At 45.0% G+C, this 22,316-nt stretch overlaps 5 protein-coding genes across 5 annotated transcripts; 3 read left to right on the top strand and 2 right to left on the bottom strand.

Moving 5' to 3' along the window:
- Nucleotides 1-2,009: 2,009 nt before the first annotated feature.
- AOL_s00078g473 (uncharacterized protein) lies at nucleotides 2,010-4,106 on the top strand (the record flags this gene model as incomplete). The annotated part of the gene is made up of 1 exon (XM_011123736.1): nucleotides 2,010-4,106. The coding sequence occupies one exon, from the start codon at nucleotides 2,010-2,012 to the stop codon at nucleotides 4,104-4,106; it is 2,097 nt and encodes a 698-aa protein (XP_011122038.1).
- Nucleotides 4,107-5,045: 939 nt separating this feature from the next.
- Nucleotides 5,046-10,491, bottom strand: AOL_s00078g472 (uncharacterized protein; the record flags this gene model as incomplete). Its single annotated transcript, XM_011123735.1, has 5 exons — nucleotides 5,046-7,464; nucleotides 7,536-7,811; nucleotides 7,896-8,189; nucleotides 8,295-10,059; nucleotides 10,122-10,491. 5 exons carry the CDS (start codon nucleotides 10,489-10,491, stop codon nucleotides 5,046-5,048), a joined length of 5,124 nt encoding a protein of 1,707 aa, XP_011122037.1.
- A 2,535-nt stretch (nucleotides 10,492-13,026) lies between these two features.
- Nucleotides 13,027-14,300, top strand: AOL_s00078g471 (uncharacterized protein; the record flags this gene model as incomplete). Its single annotated transcript, XM_011123734.1, has 2 exons — nucleotides 13,027-13,682; nucleotides 13,754-14,300. The coding sequence occupies 2 exons, from the start codon at nucleotides 13,027-13,029 to the stop codon at nucleotides 14,298-14,300; spliced, it is 1,203 nt and encodes a 400-aa protein (XP_011122036.1).
- Nucleotides 14,301-14,885: 585 nt separating this feature from the next.
- On the bottom strand, nucleotides 14,886-17,477 carry AOL_s00078g470 (uncharacterized protein; the record flags this gene model as incomplete). The annotated part of the gene is made up of 2 exons (XM_011123733.1): nucleotides 14,886-16,908; nucleotides 17,083-17,477. 2 exons carry the CDS (start codon nucleotides 17,475-17,477, stop codon nucleotides 14,886-14,888), a joined length of 2,418 nt encoding a protein of 805 aa, XP_011122035.1.
- Nucleotides 17,478-20,246: 2,769 nt separating this feature from the next.
- On the top strand, nucleotides 20,247-21,035 carry AOL_s00078g469 (uncharacterized protein; the record flags this gene model as incomplete). The annotated part of the gene is made up of 3 exons (XM_011123732.1): nucleotides 20,247-20,309; nucleotides 20,443-20,466; nucleotides 20,613-21,035. 3 exons carry the CDS (start codon nucleotides 20,247-20,249, stop codon nucleotides 21,033-21,035), a joined length of 510 nt encoding a protein of 169 aa, XP_011122034.1.
- Nucleotides 21,036-22,316: the final 1,281 nt, after the last annotated feature.

Genomic DNA, 22,316 nt, shown 5'->3' with positions numbered 1-22,316 from the left:
TGTAATTGACCGCTTTCATGCAGAAGTTCGAACCGGTTTGAAAGGGTGGGAAAACCCACTCCTCGAATATTGATTGATCTTTGAAAGATGAGTCGAGGAAAGGGGCGGAGAGCATACGCAATGAAACTTAATCCCCGTTCGATTCTCACGATGAGTGGTTTGAGGCATAATTTTTCCCAAGGTGCCTTTTCTTTTTAGACCCGAGAGAAAGGGCCGGAAAACCAATGTCCATATCCTTTTTTGGGGGGAAAAACACAGGATTGGGGGGTGACAAATTCGAGGCATTCGGCCGTCGGCGGGCGTGGTGGGGTTAGAAGAGCTGTGATTCGTTCAGCCCCGGTCAAACCAAATGCACGTTGGCCAGCTAATCAATCCGAATCAACCCCGCCTGACAGAGGATGCATATGTTGATATCGCGGCCTCGCAGCTTGGGTATATAAAGCTGATGGCCCGGGAATCCCAAGACTGGTTGGAAGGGCAGTTTTGGAGGTGAGAACGAGCTCTTCAAGACCCCCAAGAATATCTATAAGTTCATGCAAGCTGCCATACGGAAAGAATATAATTAGCTGAGGAGTTTCGACTGCAGGCTGGGGAAGTTTGCACCATTTGATGCAGGTGAACTGACCAGAAGCCAGCGACAGGGGCGACCTGCAGCTGTGGGCAAGGTGACCCGTTTGGACTTGGAGCACTTGGACTTGGACTTGGATTCGGATTTGGACTGATGGTGACATGTACTTTTGATTTGTCTGCAGTGTCTCTGATTAATTTATTATTCTCCTCCTCCTCGTCGTTGATGGTCATTTGGAGTTCCAAGCTGTCCTTTATTTCTGTCGGTCTGAGAGTCGAATCCAAAGAAGCGGAGTTCTAAATATCCACGAGACTATCCCCTCCATCGCCTCCTCCATATTAGATCTATTATCCAGAATCGATTCCAGTTCTATATCCCGCTGCCCCTCCGCGCTGTGTTGTCGACTTCCGATTCGGCGATTGTCCAACACCAACGACGTTAACAGTTAACAGTTAACCGTCAACTGCCACTTCACTGCGTTATAAACTACCACCACTACTATTACTACTACTACTACTACCTATTAGTCTAAGAAGCAGTTAACTACCTCATCATCACCATCGTCACCCTCATCATCACCATCACCATCATCATCTCTCCCTACTTTATATATCTCCCCGCTTCTTCTTCTTCTTTGTTTCCCTCCCTCTAATTCCTAGCTGGTTCTCTTTCCCCTGCCTTCTTCCCTTTATAGATCTTCCATCTATCTTGTATTCTCACTCGTTAACTCACTCGTTCGCTCGTTCATTCGGTCGTTCGGTCGTTCGGTCGAGAGACATCCAAAGAGGGAGGGAGAGGCTGCATCTACGTCATACGGGCCTCTGCGCTGACCAGGTGACAGCTGCACTGCACTGCACTGCACCGAACTGCACCGAACTGCACCTACTGTTGCTGCTCTGCAGAATAGAATCCACACACTATTTCTCACACTGAGAGGCCACCTCGCCAGCCTGTCGTTTTCCTAGGTATTTTCTCTCTCTCTCACGAAATCTCCTGTTAGTCAGACTCTTTCTTTTCGTTTGTCGTTCAAATCAATCTCAAATTCACTTTCATCTCGTTTCATTTCGTTACCGCTACTGTTGTTTGCTGCCTTACTCGAAAGGCTCCCTGTCTGCACTTCGGGCATCGTCAGGCAGTACCCACTCTTGAATCTACTTCTGTTCGAAGATTCATACCTTTTTTTTTGGAAACATTCACCTTCATCTGTCATACAAAATTACACACAAATAGCTGTCATAGCTATTCTAATTCTCCTTCCCAGGGAATACTTTAAAAAGAAACCAAAAGCAACCCTACGATTACATTTACAGTATCTCCTTGGGACCAAGAAACCACCTGGCTAATCTCACTCAATGCTCCGATGTTCAGCTACAGGATCTCCAAACGGGGAGAACAGCTTCCCTCTTCGCCGTTCAACAAACGTTGCTCCTGTAATCCTCGCATGATGCGTCAGTTCCGGAAACTCCTCGGCTGGAAACAGAAGAAACCTCGGAAGAATGTCGTTCCCGATACCAAAGACCGACGTTCAGTGTCCCTCGGGTCTATGAGAAAAGCTTCAACTATCAGTATGGCCATATCTTCGTTAGGGTTCTCGGTTCAGTTCAACCAGTCAGAGTCACAACTACCCGATTCGAGGTGTACAGAACCTCTCCATCAGACGGAATCCGATACCCAGGGTAATTCTAAAATGGCTAATTCGTCATCCGGAACCCCTAGCCACCATGGCACCGGTCATGCGAAGAAACGTTCAACGACCTCCTCCCCACCAGACGAAACCGCTGCTGGTGTACCTCCAAGATTACCTGAAACGAATGATGTGGACTTCAGAATCCAGCGATCCTTAACCATCGATGTTATGCCACGAGTGGACGAGGGTCATGAAGATGTGGAGTCAGTATTCATGCGAGACTACGATGATGAAATGGAGACCTTACAAGCGCAGCTACGGGAGGAAATGCCACTCAAGAGCTCAAAGTCTGTGATGATGGAAGATGTCTCTTTCGAAGAAGAAGAATCAAATCTTCAGGCTTCGACGGTTCCAGCTGAATCTTCCGTACCTATAGAAGCAAGGATATCAACTAACACGCAAGCTCCACCGACGGAATGGCAACCCACCGCCACTCTTCTATCACTCCCACCGGAACTTGTTCTCGAAATTTCCAAATACCTCCCTTTCTGCTCCCACACCGCCCTCTATGACACCTGTTCCCGGCTCAACCACGTAATCCGAGATAATAATTCAGCCTACTACGAGCGGGAACTCGCCAAAGCAGGTGCAAATCCACGGGCCGACTCACTTCTCACACGGTCAATATTCGCTTTCCAATACCTTAACCGACCTTCCCAGACTCCAGAATTTCACCCCGAATTCTCCATCAACTCTAGTTTCGGATATATTCGCTACTTGAAGGCTCAATCTCAGGTCGTCAAGGATATTGCAGATATCCTGCAGTCGGATGTCTACAAATCCTTTCTCCTTTCAGAGGAAGGTCGGAAACAGCTCCGATTAACCGCTCACGGAAACCATGAGCCAGAAGATTTGAGTCATCGGGATGATGTGGATCGAGACTTGATGCACTTATGGGAGTTTGTAAACTACTCTTTAGACAAGCTGGTCAGGAGTGAAGTACCGATGTACTACCCAAATGGAGAGCAAAAGGCATACTATGACGCCACGATGCCATTTCCTCTATTGTCCGCTGCAGATGACGCCAAAGCTGAACAATTGAAGAAAAGCATATCAAAACTCGCCAAGGACAGCCACTTTCCACACGACCAATTCCTAGTCTGGGAGAGGAAGCGCCTCAGGGACCTTCGGAACGAATACTGGAAGGAAGATACTGATAACCTAAGTAAAGTCGAAAGCAAGGATATGAGGTGGATACTCGAGGTTGTGAAGGCGATATTCGTCGGAGTGGTTTTCAAGCCATTCATCGAGGGTCCCCGCGAAAAGAGCAAGGCCATTATGGAGCTCAAGGCGAAGGCACTGAGAAAAGCTAGTAGGAATGCGACACCAGCTTCGCCTCGAGACAGTCAAGTTGCCGAAGGCGAGGAGAAGCAAAACGGCTGGCTATCAAACAATCAGGATTGGCCTGGAGCATCAAGTACGGATTCACTATCGCCGGGCGATACGATGAGCGAAGAATGGCAGGCCCCGCCGTACAGCCTCACTTATACCGAGCAGGAGGTTCGAGCATATGTAGCCTATCTAATGGCTACGGGAGGCATGAAGCTGCTCTTAACGGTGCTGAGGGCTGCAGTTACCCATGGTGGGGTTCTGACACCAGAGAGGCTGGAGGTCGTTCTTGCGCAGTGGGACACATCGCGAGGGAATGAAGAAGTCGAGAACAGCGAATTTATGAGGGAATTCGACGCAGATAAGGCCCGAGAACGGGAGCTGGAGAGGAGCCCAGACAGATCCGAATTCTCGTATTTGTGGAAGCCAACGAAGGTCGAAAGGATCTGGGAAAGAGATTGCAAGCGCGGCGGATGGAGTAATTGGGAAGGGTGGGTTGCAGAATACTATCTAATCGCTTAATCGGTAAACTGGGAAAAGGAAGAGGGAAATAGGTTCTCTGTTTTTATAGGGATGGGGGGTGTTTCTTCGTGCTCAGTTTATTGCGAGCTCTCCTATCAATCCGTTTTGGAATCTTTTTTTCTTTCACTTTTCTTTGTGCGCGTTTAAGCTTACTATGTAGCATATTAGCATCATTGGCTCGTTATGGATGTACTCACGGTATTCCCCTGCTTTTCTTGTATCCCCTTCATCCATGTGTTATATACCCCTTTCTTCTTCCTTTCGCCTCGCCTCTTTGATCCTTTTATACTTGCTGTCTCCTTTATCCTGTCTGGGTTTCGAGTTTTTGTTTTGGTTCTCTAGGTCTTCGGGGTGGTCGTCGTGGTGTGCTGTTTGGTTTCGCGGTAGGTTTCTGAGGGTTACAGTCATTATATTTTCTTGTATACTGCGGGTATACAGCTAGCACAGGCGGTATGCATTCCTTTTTTTTGGTAACTTATGTGCTGCAGGTCTCTCTTGTACTGTTTATAGCTGGGCTTTCCTTCTCTCTCTTTTTTTTATCTCTCCTATCCCGGGTTTATGTTTCTTTTCCAAAATCTTACATAGTCTACGCTATAGTATTGTATGATCGGTGTATAAAGTGTCTTCCAACTCCCGTTTTATTTTTCTTATTTTTTTCTTCTACTTCTTTTCTTTGTTAGACGGGTTTATACGGTACTATTATATAATTTCTTAAAGGGTGTTTCTTGATCGGTATATACACTATAATGGAGTAAATGGTGTTTCTATTGGAATCCTTTCTGTTTGTACGTTCATTCCGTGGCCAGTGCCATGTATGTGTGAGTTACGGTACTTAGTCCACAAGATAAATTTATGACTATCTACCTAGGAGTATACAGGTATAACGTAGCTATGCATGGATTTGAAAACCCCCCCGGTCCGGTCCCAGCATTGTTCTATTTAATTATAGAAATCCCAATTACGACCGCTCCATTGGCTGATAATATCATCACTACTCGGATCAATATCTTCAGATCCTTGACGGTGATTAGCCCGGCGTTCCTTATTAGCCTCTAAGTTTGCTGCACATGCCCTATTCACATCACCCAAGGAAACCAATATCCTTCGCTTTCCAAGTTTTTCTACGGCTTCTTTATAGACCTTTTGCACCATTTTCTCACCACTCCCATATCGTAAGTCATTTGCATCCAACCCCCACTCTTCAACCCTAAGATTTGTTGACTTCTCAGTCCCGCCTAGTCGGAGTTCTCGAGTTTTTTTGGAGGGCCGAATGATTTCTCTTCCCGTAGAGAATATTGGTGTGCCGCCCCCGTATTCAGAATACAGTGCGGTATTGCTCATCCTTGGCATCTGGTTCTTGATAACTTTGTTGTAAAATATCTTATCTATAAGGTCTGCGAGTGTCATCCCATCGGTATCTTCGGTAAGTATTTGTTCTGGTGTCGAGATGTCGAGGAGATATTGGAGATCTTCTAAGGATCCGAATTTTGCGGTAATGTGGAGTGGTAAATCTCCTTGGGAGTTTCGAGAGTTGAGATTGATTGATCCTGGGTAAGTTATAGCAATCATGGCGATGGATAAAGGAGGATAGCCTCGACATAATATCTTAAATTCTTCGAATGGTTTGGTTTGTTTGTTGGTAAATGCCCAGTGTTTGAAGTCTGCGGGTAGAAGATCAAGACAGGCTTTAATTGAATCGAGATCCCCACGAGCTCTAGAAAGACCTGCAGTGTCGAAGAGATTGTGGACTATATTAAGTTCTTCGCTGTTGTGTTTAGCGTGCAAGTCGGCTCCGAGGTTTAGAAGGGCTTCCATCGCGCATTTGTTCCGGATTGAAGCCGCGAGGAATAAAGGTGAAAGATGAACGGAATTCTCCGCTGAATTTATAGAATCCGGTCCTAAGCGTGTCATGATGAATTTCAAGACTCTTGTATACCATGCAACTTTTTCTCGGTCCGTCTTATTCGTTCCTAGGAGGAAATTCGAGACTACAACGTGTGGTAAAAGTGGGTGATTTACACCCAGCCATTGTGTGATAGTATCCTTATCTGCCCTTTGAAGCATTCCAAGGAAAACATCTCCCTCTTGGGCTGCAGTTTGTTGCCACAGCGGGATGTATAGTGGAGGATCCGGAGCCTGTTCTTCTTCCTCGTTATTCTCTGAATCTAATTGTTTTAGTCTCACTTTTTCTTCAAGATGCTGTTGGTACTCTCGGAGTGCTAGTTCTGGGCCGTCTGTGCCGAGCCACTCTAATACTTCCAATGAACCGTGGTATGCGGCGTATAGTGCTATTGGTTGGTCGTTCCGCCCGTCGCACATTACTCGTGGTGTATGTTCTTTAACCTCACGCTTCTGTTTAGGGTCTGCTCTTCTTTGGCCGTCGATGCTTAGGCCAAGATAAGCGGAATCTCTGACCGCAGTATCGGCTTCGGAGAATTCGAAATCCATACCGGAATGTTTTAGTTGGGATAACCCGTAGATTTTGAACGCTTCTTCTAGATCTTTGATATCGATACCTTGGTCGCGGATAAGGTCGAAGCCTTCAACGCTATTATAGTCATCCTCTGGGGTTGTGCGTAAGGCTCGGAATCCGAAGTTCCCGGAGGTCCGCTCTTTGGTAAGTTTCTGAGGTTCAGTTTCAAATTTGAAGCCTTGGGAGGTTGCGATATCGTGGATCAGGTCCACGAATTCTTTTGGGTGATTTCTGTGCTCTGCAATTGATAGTATAGTGTCCCCGATTTCGTTTTGAGTGCCGACCTTATGCGTTATATTTTCTCCTTCATTTGAAGCCGCACCTAGGAATTCCTTCTTCAATGCTTCTTCGTCTCCATTCCAGGCGGCTTCGAAGATCCGCCGATAGGTTTTCTTCATAGCTTCGTCATCGACACCGAGGTATTCCCATGAAGGGGATACTTCCAAGAGGATTTCCTCCCCTTCAGTCTCGTCTCTCCCTTCTTTCCCATCATCGCCAGGCTTCGCATTGGGTTTGATGCTGGTTGGTTCATGGAAATCTCTTTCAGAGGGAAGCTCGATTTCCCCCGTTCGTTCTTGATATGTTTTGCCACCCTTCGATATAACCCATGCAACTAGCTCTTCGAACTTTGCCTTTAATCCTTCTAGTCTCTCTTTCTCGGATTGATAGGAATCTTTATCGTATAGGTAGCCTTCTGATATCTTTTCAATACTTTCCTTTTGCCGTCTTTCGTTCTCCTTGTTAACTAGTCTAGAGGCTAGCCAATACTCATAGGTACCTTCGACGAAGCCTAGGGGCAGGGAAACAACCGGCTTTGGTAATTTCTTCAACATATTATCGAACTGAATGACCTTTTGCTGCAGTAAATCCAGGTATGTCATATCCCTATGTATTTTGATCAGTTATATGGCCCTACGGCTTTTCTGTTGGGCAGCTTGAGCTTGCGATTGACTTACTGGTTCTTGTAACCACCGCCATAAATAACCTGCTGTTTACAGCTGCCATGTGTATACCTAGAACAGTCGACCCCGAGCTCGACACATTTCCTGAAGACCTCTGGTAGGTCCATTCTAATTGCAATTTCTGATGGTTGTACAGACCAATTCTCGTCCTCTTCGGGGTCAATAGTCGGAGTATAACACAGTTTCCCCTTATATTTTCCGGTAGTAAGGTTAGGTGAGACTCCTTTTTCTAATAGGAAACAAGCCTTTGCTTTGTCACGGAGAAATATACTATATGGATATACATATTTAGCTAAATTTAGTAATCCGCGTGATTCCAATCACTAGGGGCAAAGAAAAGATATTAGAACTTACGCAGCCGTCAAAGCGTTATCCAGAAGTGGTGTACCGAAACAATCAGGTTTATGCTTCACCGAGGATTGTGCAGATATCACTGCAGATGCGCCGTCTTCTTCGAATATAATCTTCAAACAATCTAAATCGCATACCTGAACCATCCGTATGATTGCTGGGATACCTTGAATGTCAACCTGCGATGACGATGCACCTAATCTCAATAGAGTCCTCAGCATGTCCTCACGTCGGTTCTTTTGGCCGATATATTGGACTAAAGTTATTGGTAGTATGCCAGGATCTTGTCCTCCATAACTATTGTAGTAATCAGCACCCGGAGCAATCCTTATCGGGGAAACGCAAGTCGTAATGTTAGTGTTCTACACTCAAAGTACTTCATGGAATAGATGATAGGCGTACAGGCGGAGAATATCTGCTCCAAATTCAGACACAAGCATTGTCAGAACCTCTTTGTTGTCGTGTAAAATGGTATAGTGGAATGGTGCCATTCTGTAAGTCCTGTCCACCATGTTGATGTCGAGAACATCGTCTACGGCATCTGCGTCGTCAACTTCACCACTTTCTGAGTCTTCGGTCTTCTTCGTGACTTCAACAAATGAAGATGCGCCAGTGTGGACAGAAACTGATGTAGCACCATGTATTGTCGATACAACATCGAGGTCATCTTCGAATTCGACGCTGTAATCAACGTCCTCAAAGCTCTCGATACTATCACCGGATGATTCTCTTTGAATTAAGCGTCTAGTTGTCGCATACTCTCGTGCTCGTTCCCTATCATCCCTTTCCATTTTAAGCTCTTCGTTCTGATCACTCTTCAGGAGTAAAAGTTTCACTATTTCGGGGTCCCCTCTCGCGGCTGCAAGATGCAATGAGTTGCGCCCATCCGAGAGTCGTGCTGTCAGTCTAGCTCCTGATTTTATAAGAATATCGACTATTTCTGGTGAACTGGAAAGCACGGCTAGTTGCAGGGGCGTTCTTCCAGTATAGCTTCGTCTGTTGACATTTTTTTTCAGGCTGTCTTCTGGCCAGGATTGTACCAGGTTTCTGACGGCCTCAGCGTCTAACTCAGCGATTGCTCGATGGAGCACTTCATCTTCCGCCCTAATATATGCCGTATCGGCCCAGGTTTCTTCAGTTTCTAATGTAGGCCGCAAAGGGGGCTCGGGAAAGTAGATATTCCCTCGGACATAGTGCTGGTCATCTTCTGCTTGAAGGCTTAATTCTTCTGCTGTCTGCGGAATAGGACAGTTTTCGCAGCAGTCTCCTTTGACATACTCGAAGCCCCCCACGAATGCTGGGTGACGGTGAAGATAAGCCACTCGATCCTTCTGAGCCTCTCCTTTCCACTCGTTGAGTTCGAGATCTCGATCGTAGATACCATTTTCGGTGTCGACTGAGACCCACTTTCTGAGTCGATCTTGTTGAGGGTCATGATCTTTACCATATTTGATTGATACTTCCCATCCGTTTATTTCCCCCTTTTCAGCTTTGGATTTCCTACGATTAGGACCTCGAGGGGTTCGTTCGAAGACAAGTAGTTTTGCGAGCCCTTGAAGCTGGTTCGTTGAGAATTTATATATCGAGGGGTCAATAGAATTTCGATGTAAGTTTCCATAGAAAACTTCAAACCCGCGAAATGAGTATCTATAAAGTGACGACTCGTATTCTCCCAGTAAATCGAGTTGAGAAGTATTTACCATATTAGATTTCAACATCCAAGATGTGACTCCTCGCGGAGTGGTGTAAATCTGCTCCCCATCGTATGCGACACAAGCACATTCTACCCCGAATTCCGGAGAGTGGAGTAATTGACTAATGCTGGAGTATAGACGCAACTGAACCCGAATAGGACGGTTAGGGGCTTTTGAGACTATTATAAGGGTATCTCTGGTCCTGACACATGTCATATCCCAGAGAATGTTATCTCGAACTGTCGATTCAATGTGCTCCAGTTTCTTCAAACCAGCAGCTTCGTCAAGGCCATACAGAAATAGGTCGATGTATGGCTCTTCATTTCTTTCAATTTGCTCACGTGATATTTTCTTGTAATATTGTCGTAGAGATTTATGTGATTTTTGGTGTTCTTCTGGGATGGTTAGAAGGGCTGTCATGACACTCGATCCTGCTGCGACAACGTTGTTCCAATCCAGATTCACAAGAGCACCTAATTAACTTAGTGCTTAGCCTCTCTACACTAGTTCCCGTATCAGATCTCAGGAGACTTACTTTCGCCGTAAATACGAAAATTCTTTTTAAACTGTTCAAGTCCGACAATTGCCTTTTCTCCACTAATTTTTCGTTCTTCATCTTCAAGTGGTAAAATATACTTCTTTTTCTCATCTTCAGACTCGGATTTCAGACTTCGAGCTCTGATTTCAATGTGTTCTTCGTGCCCCGCGTACACGGGTACGAGGCCGAGATACTTGCTTTCCAGCACCGGATTTGCCGGGTCTTGACCGAAGAGTTCACGGATGCGGTTTTCATGGTTGAGATATGGTTGAAGTAACTCTCTGACGGGCTTATCCTTGTTTTCGGCGAGGTACTTCGGGAATGAAGGTATACTTGCGGGGAGGGGCAGTAGTTCGGGAGTCGCCATTATTTTCTAGAATTTGGACTTCTGCAGCTGAATTAATCGCAATCTTGGCTTGGTCGTCTTTTCTGTTGACTATCGACTAATATACGTGTGATGATGATAAACGCCATATATGTAGAAAACTGTAACAATTCTAAATTCCTAGGATGATCTCTTAAACATGTTCATCTTGATATCTCTGACTCAACAATCTGCGTATATGCATATATGTGGGTGTCGCGTGAACTCGACCGACTCAAAGCGGACGCCAATAACTCCGGGCAGGATCTCGGCAGGGATTGAGCTTCGGCCTAGTTCATTTCGAGGAATAACAACACCCTGACGCCAGTCGCCCATTAAGCTGACCTAACATGCATGTATAAATCTATATCCACTTTGCGGTGTGATATTTATTCTATATTCGAATTCATGAATTCACTTCATGATAATGCATTCATGGCGTCGAACTACCGAAATGTTAGAAAATCATTGGCAATAATACATGTATACAGTTTCAAGTCCACTTTGACTTTTGTTGGAAAACCAAAAACGCAAATTCGGCAGATGACGTTTTATGCAAGTCCAATTCGCTATCGACGAAACCCCGTATATCAATCCATCAGTTAGACATTGCGGATATTTTTTTCCAGCGATTCCTGCTTTAACTTACCGATATGAGTTCATGACAAAACACGCAAATGTCGCTCTGACCCGGTTGGCCGGTATATTTTGAACCTAGCCTCGAGGCATTTCTAAGATCTTATACACCTAAAAAAAAGAGAGACGGGTCGACGGCTAGACCATGAAACCTTTAGGAAACGCGGAAACTTCGTAAAAAGTGGAGGGCCGATGCAAAGTCAAACCGTGCCATGTCTGGGCGTACCTGTAAAAAAATTAACGGATATAACTCCTATCGGATATATACAATATACGTTTGTTCTAGAAATGATAAGCTTTTTTTCGTTTTTAATATACTCAAGACTTTTATAATTGGTGATATTGAGCTAAGGTGCCCGAGTAAGCACTGATGTCATCACTAGCTATTCTAACTGGATCATTGTGCTTCAAAAAAAGGCGAGATTGATTGCGGAGAATAATATACTCTGTCAAGTAAGCTCATCGGCCTCGGCATTCAGGAACCATCGTCGGTCATGATACCGAATGGTCCGAGCCCAAGAACTCCTTCAGGGTCCTCCCCTCACCAGAAAGTGCTGTCTGATAGACGCTTCAACTCGTCCAATGCAATGGGGGAACGAGGGTCAGCGAAGCTTAAAACACAGACGGCGTGAACCTGGTGGGTCGTACAGGAATTCGGCCAATGATATCGCTTGAGGAAGCCCCAGACGGCCTTGTCAGGACTAGTGCGGCGTTTGAACTTGAAAAACCAGGTCAAGGGGTCGGCACACAACGAACCATCTTCAAACAGCAGTTAACAGGCTATAGATAGACGGATGAGGCTTGTTGAAAAATGATTGCCTTTCGGAGTCTGCGAGATCGTATTGGCGAGCGTCATGAGGGGACATCCAAGTTGAAATGGGTGACGATAATTATGCAAAGTCTAAAATAGTTTTCCAAAGAGGGCGCTTTGCTATCCCCAAAGCGTCCAAGCTGGTGAATGCATAGTTCGAACGTGAACGACGTGGTTCTGCCAGATTGCTTGCTTGCCTCAACTTTTCGGCTGAACAGCCGGGCTATCGACCACGATTGCAATTGTCGCGCGCTGAAGGTTTCATCTTTGACCAGCGCCTTGGAGGAGGGGCACCATGCCGCTTTGGGGCTGTACCTTGCAGCAGAGTCATCGAAGAAACATTTTGCCATAGCGTTATGGCCTTTTGTTTCCCATCTTTCGTTCTCTCTCTCTCTCGATTCAACCCTCTTTTGTTCCTTTTCCTAATACTCTGACGAATTGCTGGTCGCAGTGCCGATTGATACGTGCATTGTTTGAGGAGTCGGTCTTTTCTTTTCGCTGGCGACATTCCTTGCTTTTGTTCCTTTCCCTGCCATCTGGATGGTTATCTGTTGAACAGATATTACTCTCACTCATCACTACATCTCCTTCGAAGCTTTTGATTTTGTGGGTTCAACGACTGGAAGTTCTTCAACTGGCTTGCAATTGACGTCCGTTTGAAGCGTCGACGACAACAGAGGTTAGAATTGTGTTGCAGGCTTGACGACTGACCACATTTTCAACGCAAAAGACCGCTGATCTCTGGCACCTGGTTACCGCGATTGCACCAGACGATAATTTGATCTCAATTGATCCCATCGAGAATAAAATACGACTCCAAACTCCCGGTCATCTCATTTTCTGGACTCGAAGGGAGGTATATCAAAGCACCTACGACTTCAAGGCTGCCGTTCTGTTCTAAGGTTTCTGGGTAAATCTACAACATATTCGAATTCGAGATTCGGATCCCTTACCACCAGCGAGTTCTCGCTGCTCCGACATATATATACGGATCCTGTTGGCTACAGGGAATATTTCATACAGCCATCGATTCCCGTTATCTTCAGGTCACAGAAGTACACCATTTACCTTTAACAATAATATACTTCAAGATGCGAATACCCAGTTTCTCGATATCATTATTATCCATCTCCCTCCTCCCTACAGCACTCGCCGATTATGTTAGCTACGATATCGAACCGGGGAAGTTGCTCCGTGACCTACCAGGCGGGCTGGCACCTTCCAAACCCGATGTTTCGAAGCGCAATTTTCTTACAATACCTGAGAATAAACCATTACCTAGATGGATACCCCGGAGTATGAATAACAAACTACAAGTGCGACAAGTCTCGGCATTTGGCTCTGGCGCCGAGGGTTTAATATGTACAAGGGACGGACCCTCGTGTGGTCCTAATGCATTTTGCAACAGAGGATTAGGATGTTGCCAGAGAGGGCAAACGGGATGTGCTGGAAATTCTTGTTGCTCGGCAGGGCAGACATGTTGTACCGCCGGGGGTGGATGCTGCCCAAACGGTTATAATTGCGTGCAGATTCGGGGAAACTCGGGTTGCTGTCTGGAAGGGACGGATTGTGAAGATACGGGAGATTTGGTAAATACAGTGGAAGGGATTGCAAATCCGAATGATGGTGCTCCTTGTATCAATGATGGATTTGGTGTTTGTCCCAGTAGGACGTTTTGTTGTCCTTCTGGAAGGAAATGCTTAAGGGACGCAGACGGGAAAGCAGCTTGTGAAAGAGTGTGTGAGGAGTAAGTAGCACTTATAATATCCGGATACAATTCCCTGGCATTTGAATCATCAACTAATATAGTCGATATAGCGCAAATTTCTTCGTCTGCCCAAGTAACGACTTTTGCTGCCCCACAGGGTCTAGCTGCTTCGTCGACGGGAACGGACGCAGCCGATGCAAAGTGACTATCGTCACAACCATAACCGCTAGCTCTGACCCACCAGCAACAACAACATCCGTCATGAACTCATCATCAACTGATATGGAATTTACAACAACTTCGTCCAGCAATGTATCAGAAACTACTAGCGCTGAAGAGTCTCCCACTGAAACGACATCCACAACTGACCCAACAAATTCTACTATTGAAACCACAGCATCCGAGACCACATCACCAGATCCAACAGAGACACCAGCAGAGACCAGTAGTTCCACCACAGAAACAGCAGAGGCAGTGTCCTCGACACCTGCTGGTGGGGATGGTCGACAGAATAATAATAACGGACCATTACCTCCGCCAAACGGAGGCTTAGATAATATTTTCACAAATGAAGGCGAAAGAGCATACAAAGTTTCGCTGCCAGTTTTAATAGGGGTGGGGCTTGGCTTTTTTGGCTTCGTTATTGGGATGCTATAATTTCCAAGCTCCGAAGGGGTATTGAATAGAATCTTTATCAAGGTAATGTGGTGTATGGATGCATGGCGAATGCGAAGATGGCATATTGTACAAACGGCGGGTCATCATACCTTTTTTTCTCCTTTCATATTCATTTTTTTTGTTTTGTTTTGTTTTTCCTTTGATTAATGTTTACTGGCTATACCCTATTGGTTCTTTTGTATAATTTTTAGTTTTATTGCAGAGGCGTTCTTGATCCGCTTCTCTTGGTGTGGCTGGAGCAGTTAATGTTGTCGTCGTATATAGCTGTTCGAGGGCTAGTTTTACCTTTCTCTGTCACAATTTAACGATTCCGATGCAATACATATATACATGGATCTGGAAATATGTCGATACCCCAGTTCATGGCGAAAATACATATATGAATACAACAGGCCTCCTTTATTTGCTACCGAGCACGGATACCAATATTCATAAAGAAACTCCGCAAGTCATCAATGCCTCGCTTTTCAAAATCAATCAAGTTTTTAGTTTACCTACTTACTTAATACTCGAATGAACTGATTCCCTACATACCCCCGGCCGAATTACACCCTATTATTTGTCTTAAATTCTCTCTTCCCTTTCAATTTCCCCGTATTCTCTGAGATCCTCAAGACTGCCGACAGGGGGGGATCGAGCCCCCCGCCCATAGATGCCTGCATGGTGGCTGTAAGTCGTATCACTCGACTTCGGCTTGATTTCATCAGGGGATGCTTGTACAGTAATATTTTTCGCCAACTCTTCAACAATATCAAAAACATTTTCTATGGTATTGGCTCCCAACCCTTTAGGTATTTCGGACACGTAGACATGGCCATGTCCCTTCCGCGTTCGAATGTTAGGTTTATGCAAGTGTAATATGTTTTCGCAAACGAAACATGGCCGTTTTGAAATGCCAATGTACCCATAGGTCGACCGAGGTTTTTGCTGCACCATATGCTCGAGGAGTAATAGCTCCGCATGTTGGGGTGCGAGGACCGCATGGCCTTCGTTTTGATGATCAAGCACCTGCTGGAGACGGGATTTCGAAGTTATAATTTTCTCCAAATTATGAATGAAACTGGTTATCTGGCTTTGTATTTCCAATGGGTTACTCTTTGGACTCTTCACGCTAAAAAACCGACGCAGTGTTTCTTCAAGTCGCTCGGTTTTCAACAGAGACTGAGGTCTTCCAGCTGTGATAACTTGCAATTCAAACCCACGTCCTCTGATCTGGGTCGCAATATTTCTGTCCTGAAGCACCGCGCGAACGATCAGTTGGTAGTCCGTCAAGGGATAAACCAACCTAAAAATCGTATTTTGAGGTGTTTCTGGGACTTCCTTAGCAACTTTCGTGATCACCAAGTCGAAATCATCTCCATCTTCTTCCTCATTCTCCTCATAAGCATCCTCGTTCAATGACGACTCGCTCTGCTTTCCGGGAATCGGTAAGGCTTTTGTTGAAGTTTTCAAGGCGATACCACCATCCCCATCTTCCGTCGTTTTCTGGGCATCTCCACCTTTGGGGGTTTCCATAGATTCTTCCTGACCACCAGAATTAACCTCAGAGGTAGCAACTAATGCTTGTGGATCAATGATACCTTCCAACCCTTCACGTTTTCGACCACCCGTCTTAATCCAGGTTACAGGCTTTCCAAACATGCGTCTTAAAGTACCTCCTGTTAAATCAATATTCGGCCTATTTCTAGACTGGCTGTCTGCTGCTTTCTTCCTCTTGAACGTTCCCCGAATTGTACCAACTATTTTTCGGAATGTTCCCTGTTTCTGCTCCCCAGCGACAGCTTGGCTCTCCTGTTCAATTTCCAAATTGTGCTCCTCAGGATCTATTGATGGAGTTTGCGCGGGTCCGGCGGCTTGTTCTTGGGACGCATCAGGAAAGATTTTGAGCAATTCAGTATCATCCCGCCTTGCACGCTTTTCACCCTCTCCATCAACGATCTTTTGAAGTATCGCAGCCCACCTTCTGAATATGCACGAGCCGTCGACTACTTTCACAACCAGCTGGAAAAACGCATCTAGTATTTCCGCACATTTGTTAAGACGGTTATAAGAATTGGTACCTTCATCTTGCGACCCTTTGGCGTTCTTCGCTGCGGTACAAGTTTCTATTACTTGGCCTACGGCTCTAAATAGCCATAGAAATAGTTCATGCCATATAATAAACTCATCTCTTGAAAGAACGCTTGTCGGCATCCTCGGATGAGTAGTTATATATTCTTTAAGTTGCCTTCTTCGGTCGTCCATATTACGACTGCGTTCAAAGTCAAGAAAGGCCCGAGGCAACTTTTCCGCAAGTGATTCGTCTTGGAAATCGCCTCTACTAGGCATAGGGATATAGTAATCCTTTTCCCATTGCTCTACAGCCTTATGTCCGTATTCCCTGAGGTCAACCCTTCGTATCTTTCTCAGATGGCCATTCAAAATTCGGTATCTAGACTGGATTTTGTTTATCGAATACAACATCTGCTGAATCGAAAAGTCTTTATCGATGTCTTGTCGGACCTGTTGGTCTGTCGTCGAATGATAACTACTTAAATATCCGAAAATTTTCTCGCCGTGGAACTTTATTTCTTCTGTAGATCGGGTCCTATAAGCGGACACGGCCTATATTAGCTCTCAAACTACATTAACCAGATTACATTTGCATATGTATCAACTAATATATTGCAGCGGCAGTTTTGGAGAAGCAGATATAATATTGAATGAAGAATCTAGATGGTGGTAATAGCATCTGGCCTTGGTCTCTACAAATAAAACTTACTTTTCAGCTCTCAAATTTACGGTAGCTTCAAGCGTCCAAGGTTGGGTTCTCCCTGACTTTTGGGTTGCTTCCTGAAGTAGACTGTCTCCTTCCTCTGACCCGGAGGTTGCGTAACTGGCCAGCAGTGTGATCTTATCATTCGTAAGGCCACCAAGGGTCACTGCTACACAGTCGCCACCTCCATGGGCCACGAGCAAGGAGGCTAGCCTGTCCAGGAGCCTGTCCAACTGGTATGTCCTACCCATATCTTCTTTTTCATCTCTGATCAGTTTAAGTTGCTTCTTCCGTTCATAATCAGAGTGCCTAGTCGATAAGTTCGTAAGTAGTGAGCACGATGTTAGGTATCGCTGTTCTCTGACATTAAAATCAATTGCTTTGGTTGAACTTGACTCCATCGTTCGATCGACATTCATTAACCTGTACGTATTTTAAATTTTACAGCTCTGGACTCCGTAATCGAACGAAATATGGTGTGTCGGCGGATCTAGAGAAGTGGTAAATATTAAGCTGTGTGCTAGCTGTAGTATGTCAAAGCGAATAGATTCTATGCAAGGAGGAATAGGAGATTTTATGCGCATGCGCTAATAGATATAATTCAGGAATAGAAAGGTCTAGACGTCTAGGTTAAACCACGTGGAAAGATTATCGTTGGATTGTAGCATGTAGACCTCACTCGGTGGACTTGGCGCAGTTAATTAACCAACTAGAATATACTATCAATGCGCTAGTCTAGAACCCTCTTTAAACCTAGCGATATAGCTAATTAGTGACATCTAGAGACATTTAGAATGGTCACGGTGGGTTTCAACCAATCCAAACTCACCCTCATTGGCCACATATGTCTGTACCCGATATTCCTATGCGCTTTTTGCCTATGATTATATCCTCAAAATAAATAGAGTTTACCCAATATTCAGTCTCAGTATGACACAATTTCTAGAACATATTCTATAGGCTACCTCAATGACACCTGTAAGGTATAAATATAAGTATATATCTAGAGCCATAAAACCGGGTGTGAGCTTTCTGCAATTGCAGAAGCGCCCAGTTTTATTATCCGGCAATCTTCAGTCGCAGCTATTTGATGGAATATTTTTTTTGCAAGTATTCATTTTTCAGAGATCTCTCGTCAATCAACGAATCCGCGAGTCGACGCGATCCCTCCCTTTGTACCGACGAATATTCGAATTTGGGTAGAAGCATATTTTCAAGATCGGCCCGCTAACTTCTATAATTAAATTATAATGATCCAAAGCGGAGTCATCGTTGCGGAAAGTTGATAATACAGCGCAGCTGATATCAATATTGCAATTACGACTTAGATCCACGCCGGCTTACCATTCATTACCTAGTAACGACGGATATTTAAGTGCAAGGGCCGGGTCTGGTTTACGAGACAATGCAAGGGTCCGAATTCGCATATTTAAACGGCTGGTGAGTTTGACGTAATATAACTTAGACGGCTTTATAAGTTAAGTATATACCTTATAAAATCTGATCAGACCAAATTATAATTAGAAGTTATATCAATAAATAGGTTATAACCCGCGCACCCAGCTATATATCAATACGCTAACGTTCCTTACGCGGAAGCTCAAATGCTGATAGTAACCACGTTATGTAAATCTTTTGTGATTACCTATTATAACGCAAATCATCTGGCATAAGTCTCCAAATTTATAAAGAAAAGGTAGTCACAGAGCCAAAGTTGCTGTACGGAAACACCATGCATGCAGAGCCCACGTTCTCCTTGTTAGAATCGAATTTCAGAAATACATCTCGATAGCTCTCTATTTCATGTATATACTAGGCCGGATCTATACCGTGGTATCACCGGGGTCCGCTTATGCATCTGACCATTAGTCAATATTAGCTAAATAAAGTGCCTAGTTAGTTGGGTAGTTAGTCATGATGGTACGTACTAGTGTACATACACATGCGCATGCCGGTTAAAGCAAAGGGAGTGGGTTCGAAGGACGAATAGACTGCACGCCTTATCGATGTTTTACCTCAGAATCCGAGGCACCGTCCCAACAGCTCACTTAACCAACAAGTGAAGCAAATGTGACTCCCAACGTCATACATTCACATCTCTACCACCGTTTGCACCAGACTGCGGGGTCCTCAACGTGCAACTCAGAGGTGTCGTTGGTTGGTTGACCGAAAGGGACTAGCCCGGGGCGAGAGTGGGGCGACATTACCGGCCAATTGGGTGCATGATGCATGCCGACGGAAGTGTTCGATTGGATCCTGGCATCGCATCTCGTGGTCCCTTGCCAGCACATCTCATTTTTTTTTCTTCCTTCCCCCCAATGAGCTGGCTGACGAGGCCATTCTGTATGGACAGACGAGTGAATGGGGGATGGGATGGGATGGAATACCCCTCTCCCTGCATAAGATTGACTTGACGTGAATCGAATCCATACCAAGCAAGTATGTAAGTATGCATACCAGGGCTGCTAACCTCCTTGCTCGTGTGGAAGTAGCTAGCTAGTAGTGCAGTCGACAGTCGTGAGCAGATATAAAATAGAAAGAACCCCTTCGTAGTTCCCCACTGTTATTCTCATCGTCAGTTATTGTCAGTTATTAACAGACACGACTATGGCTTGATCATTGCCTCACCTGTCAACAAACGGTCCTGTTAATATATCCAAATCAATATAATATTAACTCTAAAAGAATCCGAGTCCGCGGCGCCCCTGGCCATTAAGCTCTTTTCGGTGGTGTGTCTTTCGCTAACGAGCGGAAATCGTGCAGCGGTCAAATTAACAGGACGGGTTGGCCCCGGTTTGGGTGGACTGGCTCCCGCTTTCCTTCCACTTCCCACTTCCCCTTCCCGAGCCAGAATCAATTTCCCATTTCCCTTTTCTCTCCTTCCAACTTAACTACCATCAACCTCCCCCCCATATCAACCACAACCATCATCACCATCTTCACCATCTTCACAACTATTGAACTAACTAACTGCATCATCATCCTCACCTTCGTCCGACTCGCTTCTTTTTTTCTGCGTTTGCAATCGATTCAATTCGCAGGCTTCCTTACCACATACATACACATACCTGCAGCCTACAGATCAGCCGACTCTCCAGTCCCTTAGCCTCCCGAAAGCCGACTATATCCCTCAGTTATTCACCCGGTCTCTTTTCGCGTAACATTCCACCATGGCGTCACAAGAGAGCACAGCACCTGCTGTCGACGAGCAAGAACAGATCCAGGAGCAGTCGGTATGTCTACAATCTTGAAAAAAAATTAAAATTTTTACATTCCACTCTGTGCTTTCTCCCACTGCAGCTAGCCATCCATTGGCCGGTGGCTGTCTAAACCTGTTTCATCCCGACTAACGCGGGCTGTCTACAGGAACAACCACAAGAAGCTACAGAGGTAATTGCTTAACTTTGCTTCCCATGCATACATAATGCATTCCATCTCCCGGTTTTCTCCATGCCTCATGCTGCCTTCATCACACAAATATATATATTAAAAGTATTCTTACTTACTCTGTCTTCATTATCATCACAATTGCACAGATCGCTCCTCCATCACCTCCTCCTTCAGACTCTGAAGCCAGAACCCCAGAAGAACCTTCATCTTCATCTAACAACGGCCCTCACCGTCCACGCCACCTCAATACTACCTCTAAGCCTCCATCTTTCGCCTCTTCTACTGCTTCCTCCTCACGTCGTGCTGCCGAGGCCTCAAGCCACAATAACTCAATGATCTCTCCTGCTGCCACAACTACTTCTACCTCCTCCATCCGCAGTCACTCGGGTGGAGACCGCGGTGGACCAGGTTCGGTCACCAGCGGATCTAGCAACAGAGGAGGTAGAAGGGGGACAACCGTACCAGATGATGTCGGCCCCTACGCAAACAGCACCTTCGCTAGTCGACAAAGAAGTATTGGCACCGACTCCGACCAAAAAGGCAGCAATGGCCGACCAGTCTGGAGATAGAATCTCTTCTTCAAGAGGTGGATTTTGTTTTTGTTTGTGATTTGGTATACTCGTTCCCGACAGAGAAAGAAATCGTAATATAAAAAACCGTTGTCTTTTGTCTTGTTTCTCTTTTTTGTCCGCTCTCAAGGAATCACACCACAGGTATAAGGCTGGTACTCGGTCGGATTTTTTTTTTAAGGACTGGTTACGGCTGGATTCGCTGGGGGTGTTTATAACTTTATTTCGACCTTTTCTTTCTCTCTCACTTTTACACCACGCGCGCAGTCTCGTTTACCATTCCTACTCACTCTTAACGCCCACAACATTTGCATTGACCACAAAAAACGTCGCTTCAGTGTCTTTTTTTTATTACCGTTGGGAATATCAGAATGCTGCGCTTCAGGTACTTTTGGTTCTTCGTCTGTTTATATATATACATCGGTGTTGGGACGGAGTTTTTCCTTTCTTTTCCATTCTCTTCTTACCCGCTTGCGCAGATATTTTGCCCCTACCGTTCTTGTCGTTTAAACTAGTTGTTTTCTTCTTCTCTATCAGCAGAACAAAAAGATGGTGTCTTTCTTCTTGGGAGTGTTTGCTACTTTTTTCTTCCTTTCCAAAGTTTGTCTTCGTTCTTGATTGCTATCGTTAATTTTGTATACACTGGTCTTGCATTGCGTTCTGTTTTTTTTCTCTTGTTCTTGTTCTTGAATTATAATACGGGTCCCTCGGATATGATGGGGAGTTAACTTTCAACTCTCACTCACTGAATCAACGAACGGTCTGGGAGGAAATACGAATTAATTGCATATTATATTAGAGGAATTATTTTTCTTTCGTGCCTGATAGTATAGACTTAGTACCCATTAGTATCCAAGATTTTAGACAAGTATATAGGTATTTTGATTAATATTAATGGTAACTCAGTTAATTATCACTTTTATCCTTTTTTTTATATATATTTTCCAAGCGTAGGGCTTAAGTTCAGCCTCGTTTTAATAGATCGACGAGAATCTAGATTTGGAGACAATCGAACAGCTGGCATCAGTACTAGTCCTGATGTTTGTATGATGTATGATGGTAAGACAATTTAAACCTGCAGCCTTGGACGTTGATGTTGGCTATGACGCTTGCGTGTTACACAGACTCGGGAGCTAGGGGTAGCTCAACAGTTACTTGAATACTTATAGTATAGCGAGTATATATACCAAGAGCCTCTTAGTAGAATAGTGGGTGTGGGATGTCGCACGGACATGTGCACGCTGACGCTAGAGCTAATATATCGGAGGGCGGCAAGTACCT

Source organism: Orbilia oligospora (assembly GCF_000225545.1).
Source record: "Orbilia oligospora ATCC 24927 unplaced genomic scaffold scaffold00078, whole genome shotgun sequence".
NCBI classification, from domain to species: domain Eukaryota; kingdom Fungi; phylum Ascomycota; class Orbiliomycetes; order Orbiliales; family Orbiliaceae; genus Orbilia; species Orbilia oligospora.
The sequence above is the reverse complement of the archived record's forward strand: the minus strand, read 5'-3'. Positions and strand labels throughout refer to the sequence as shown.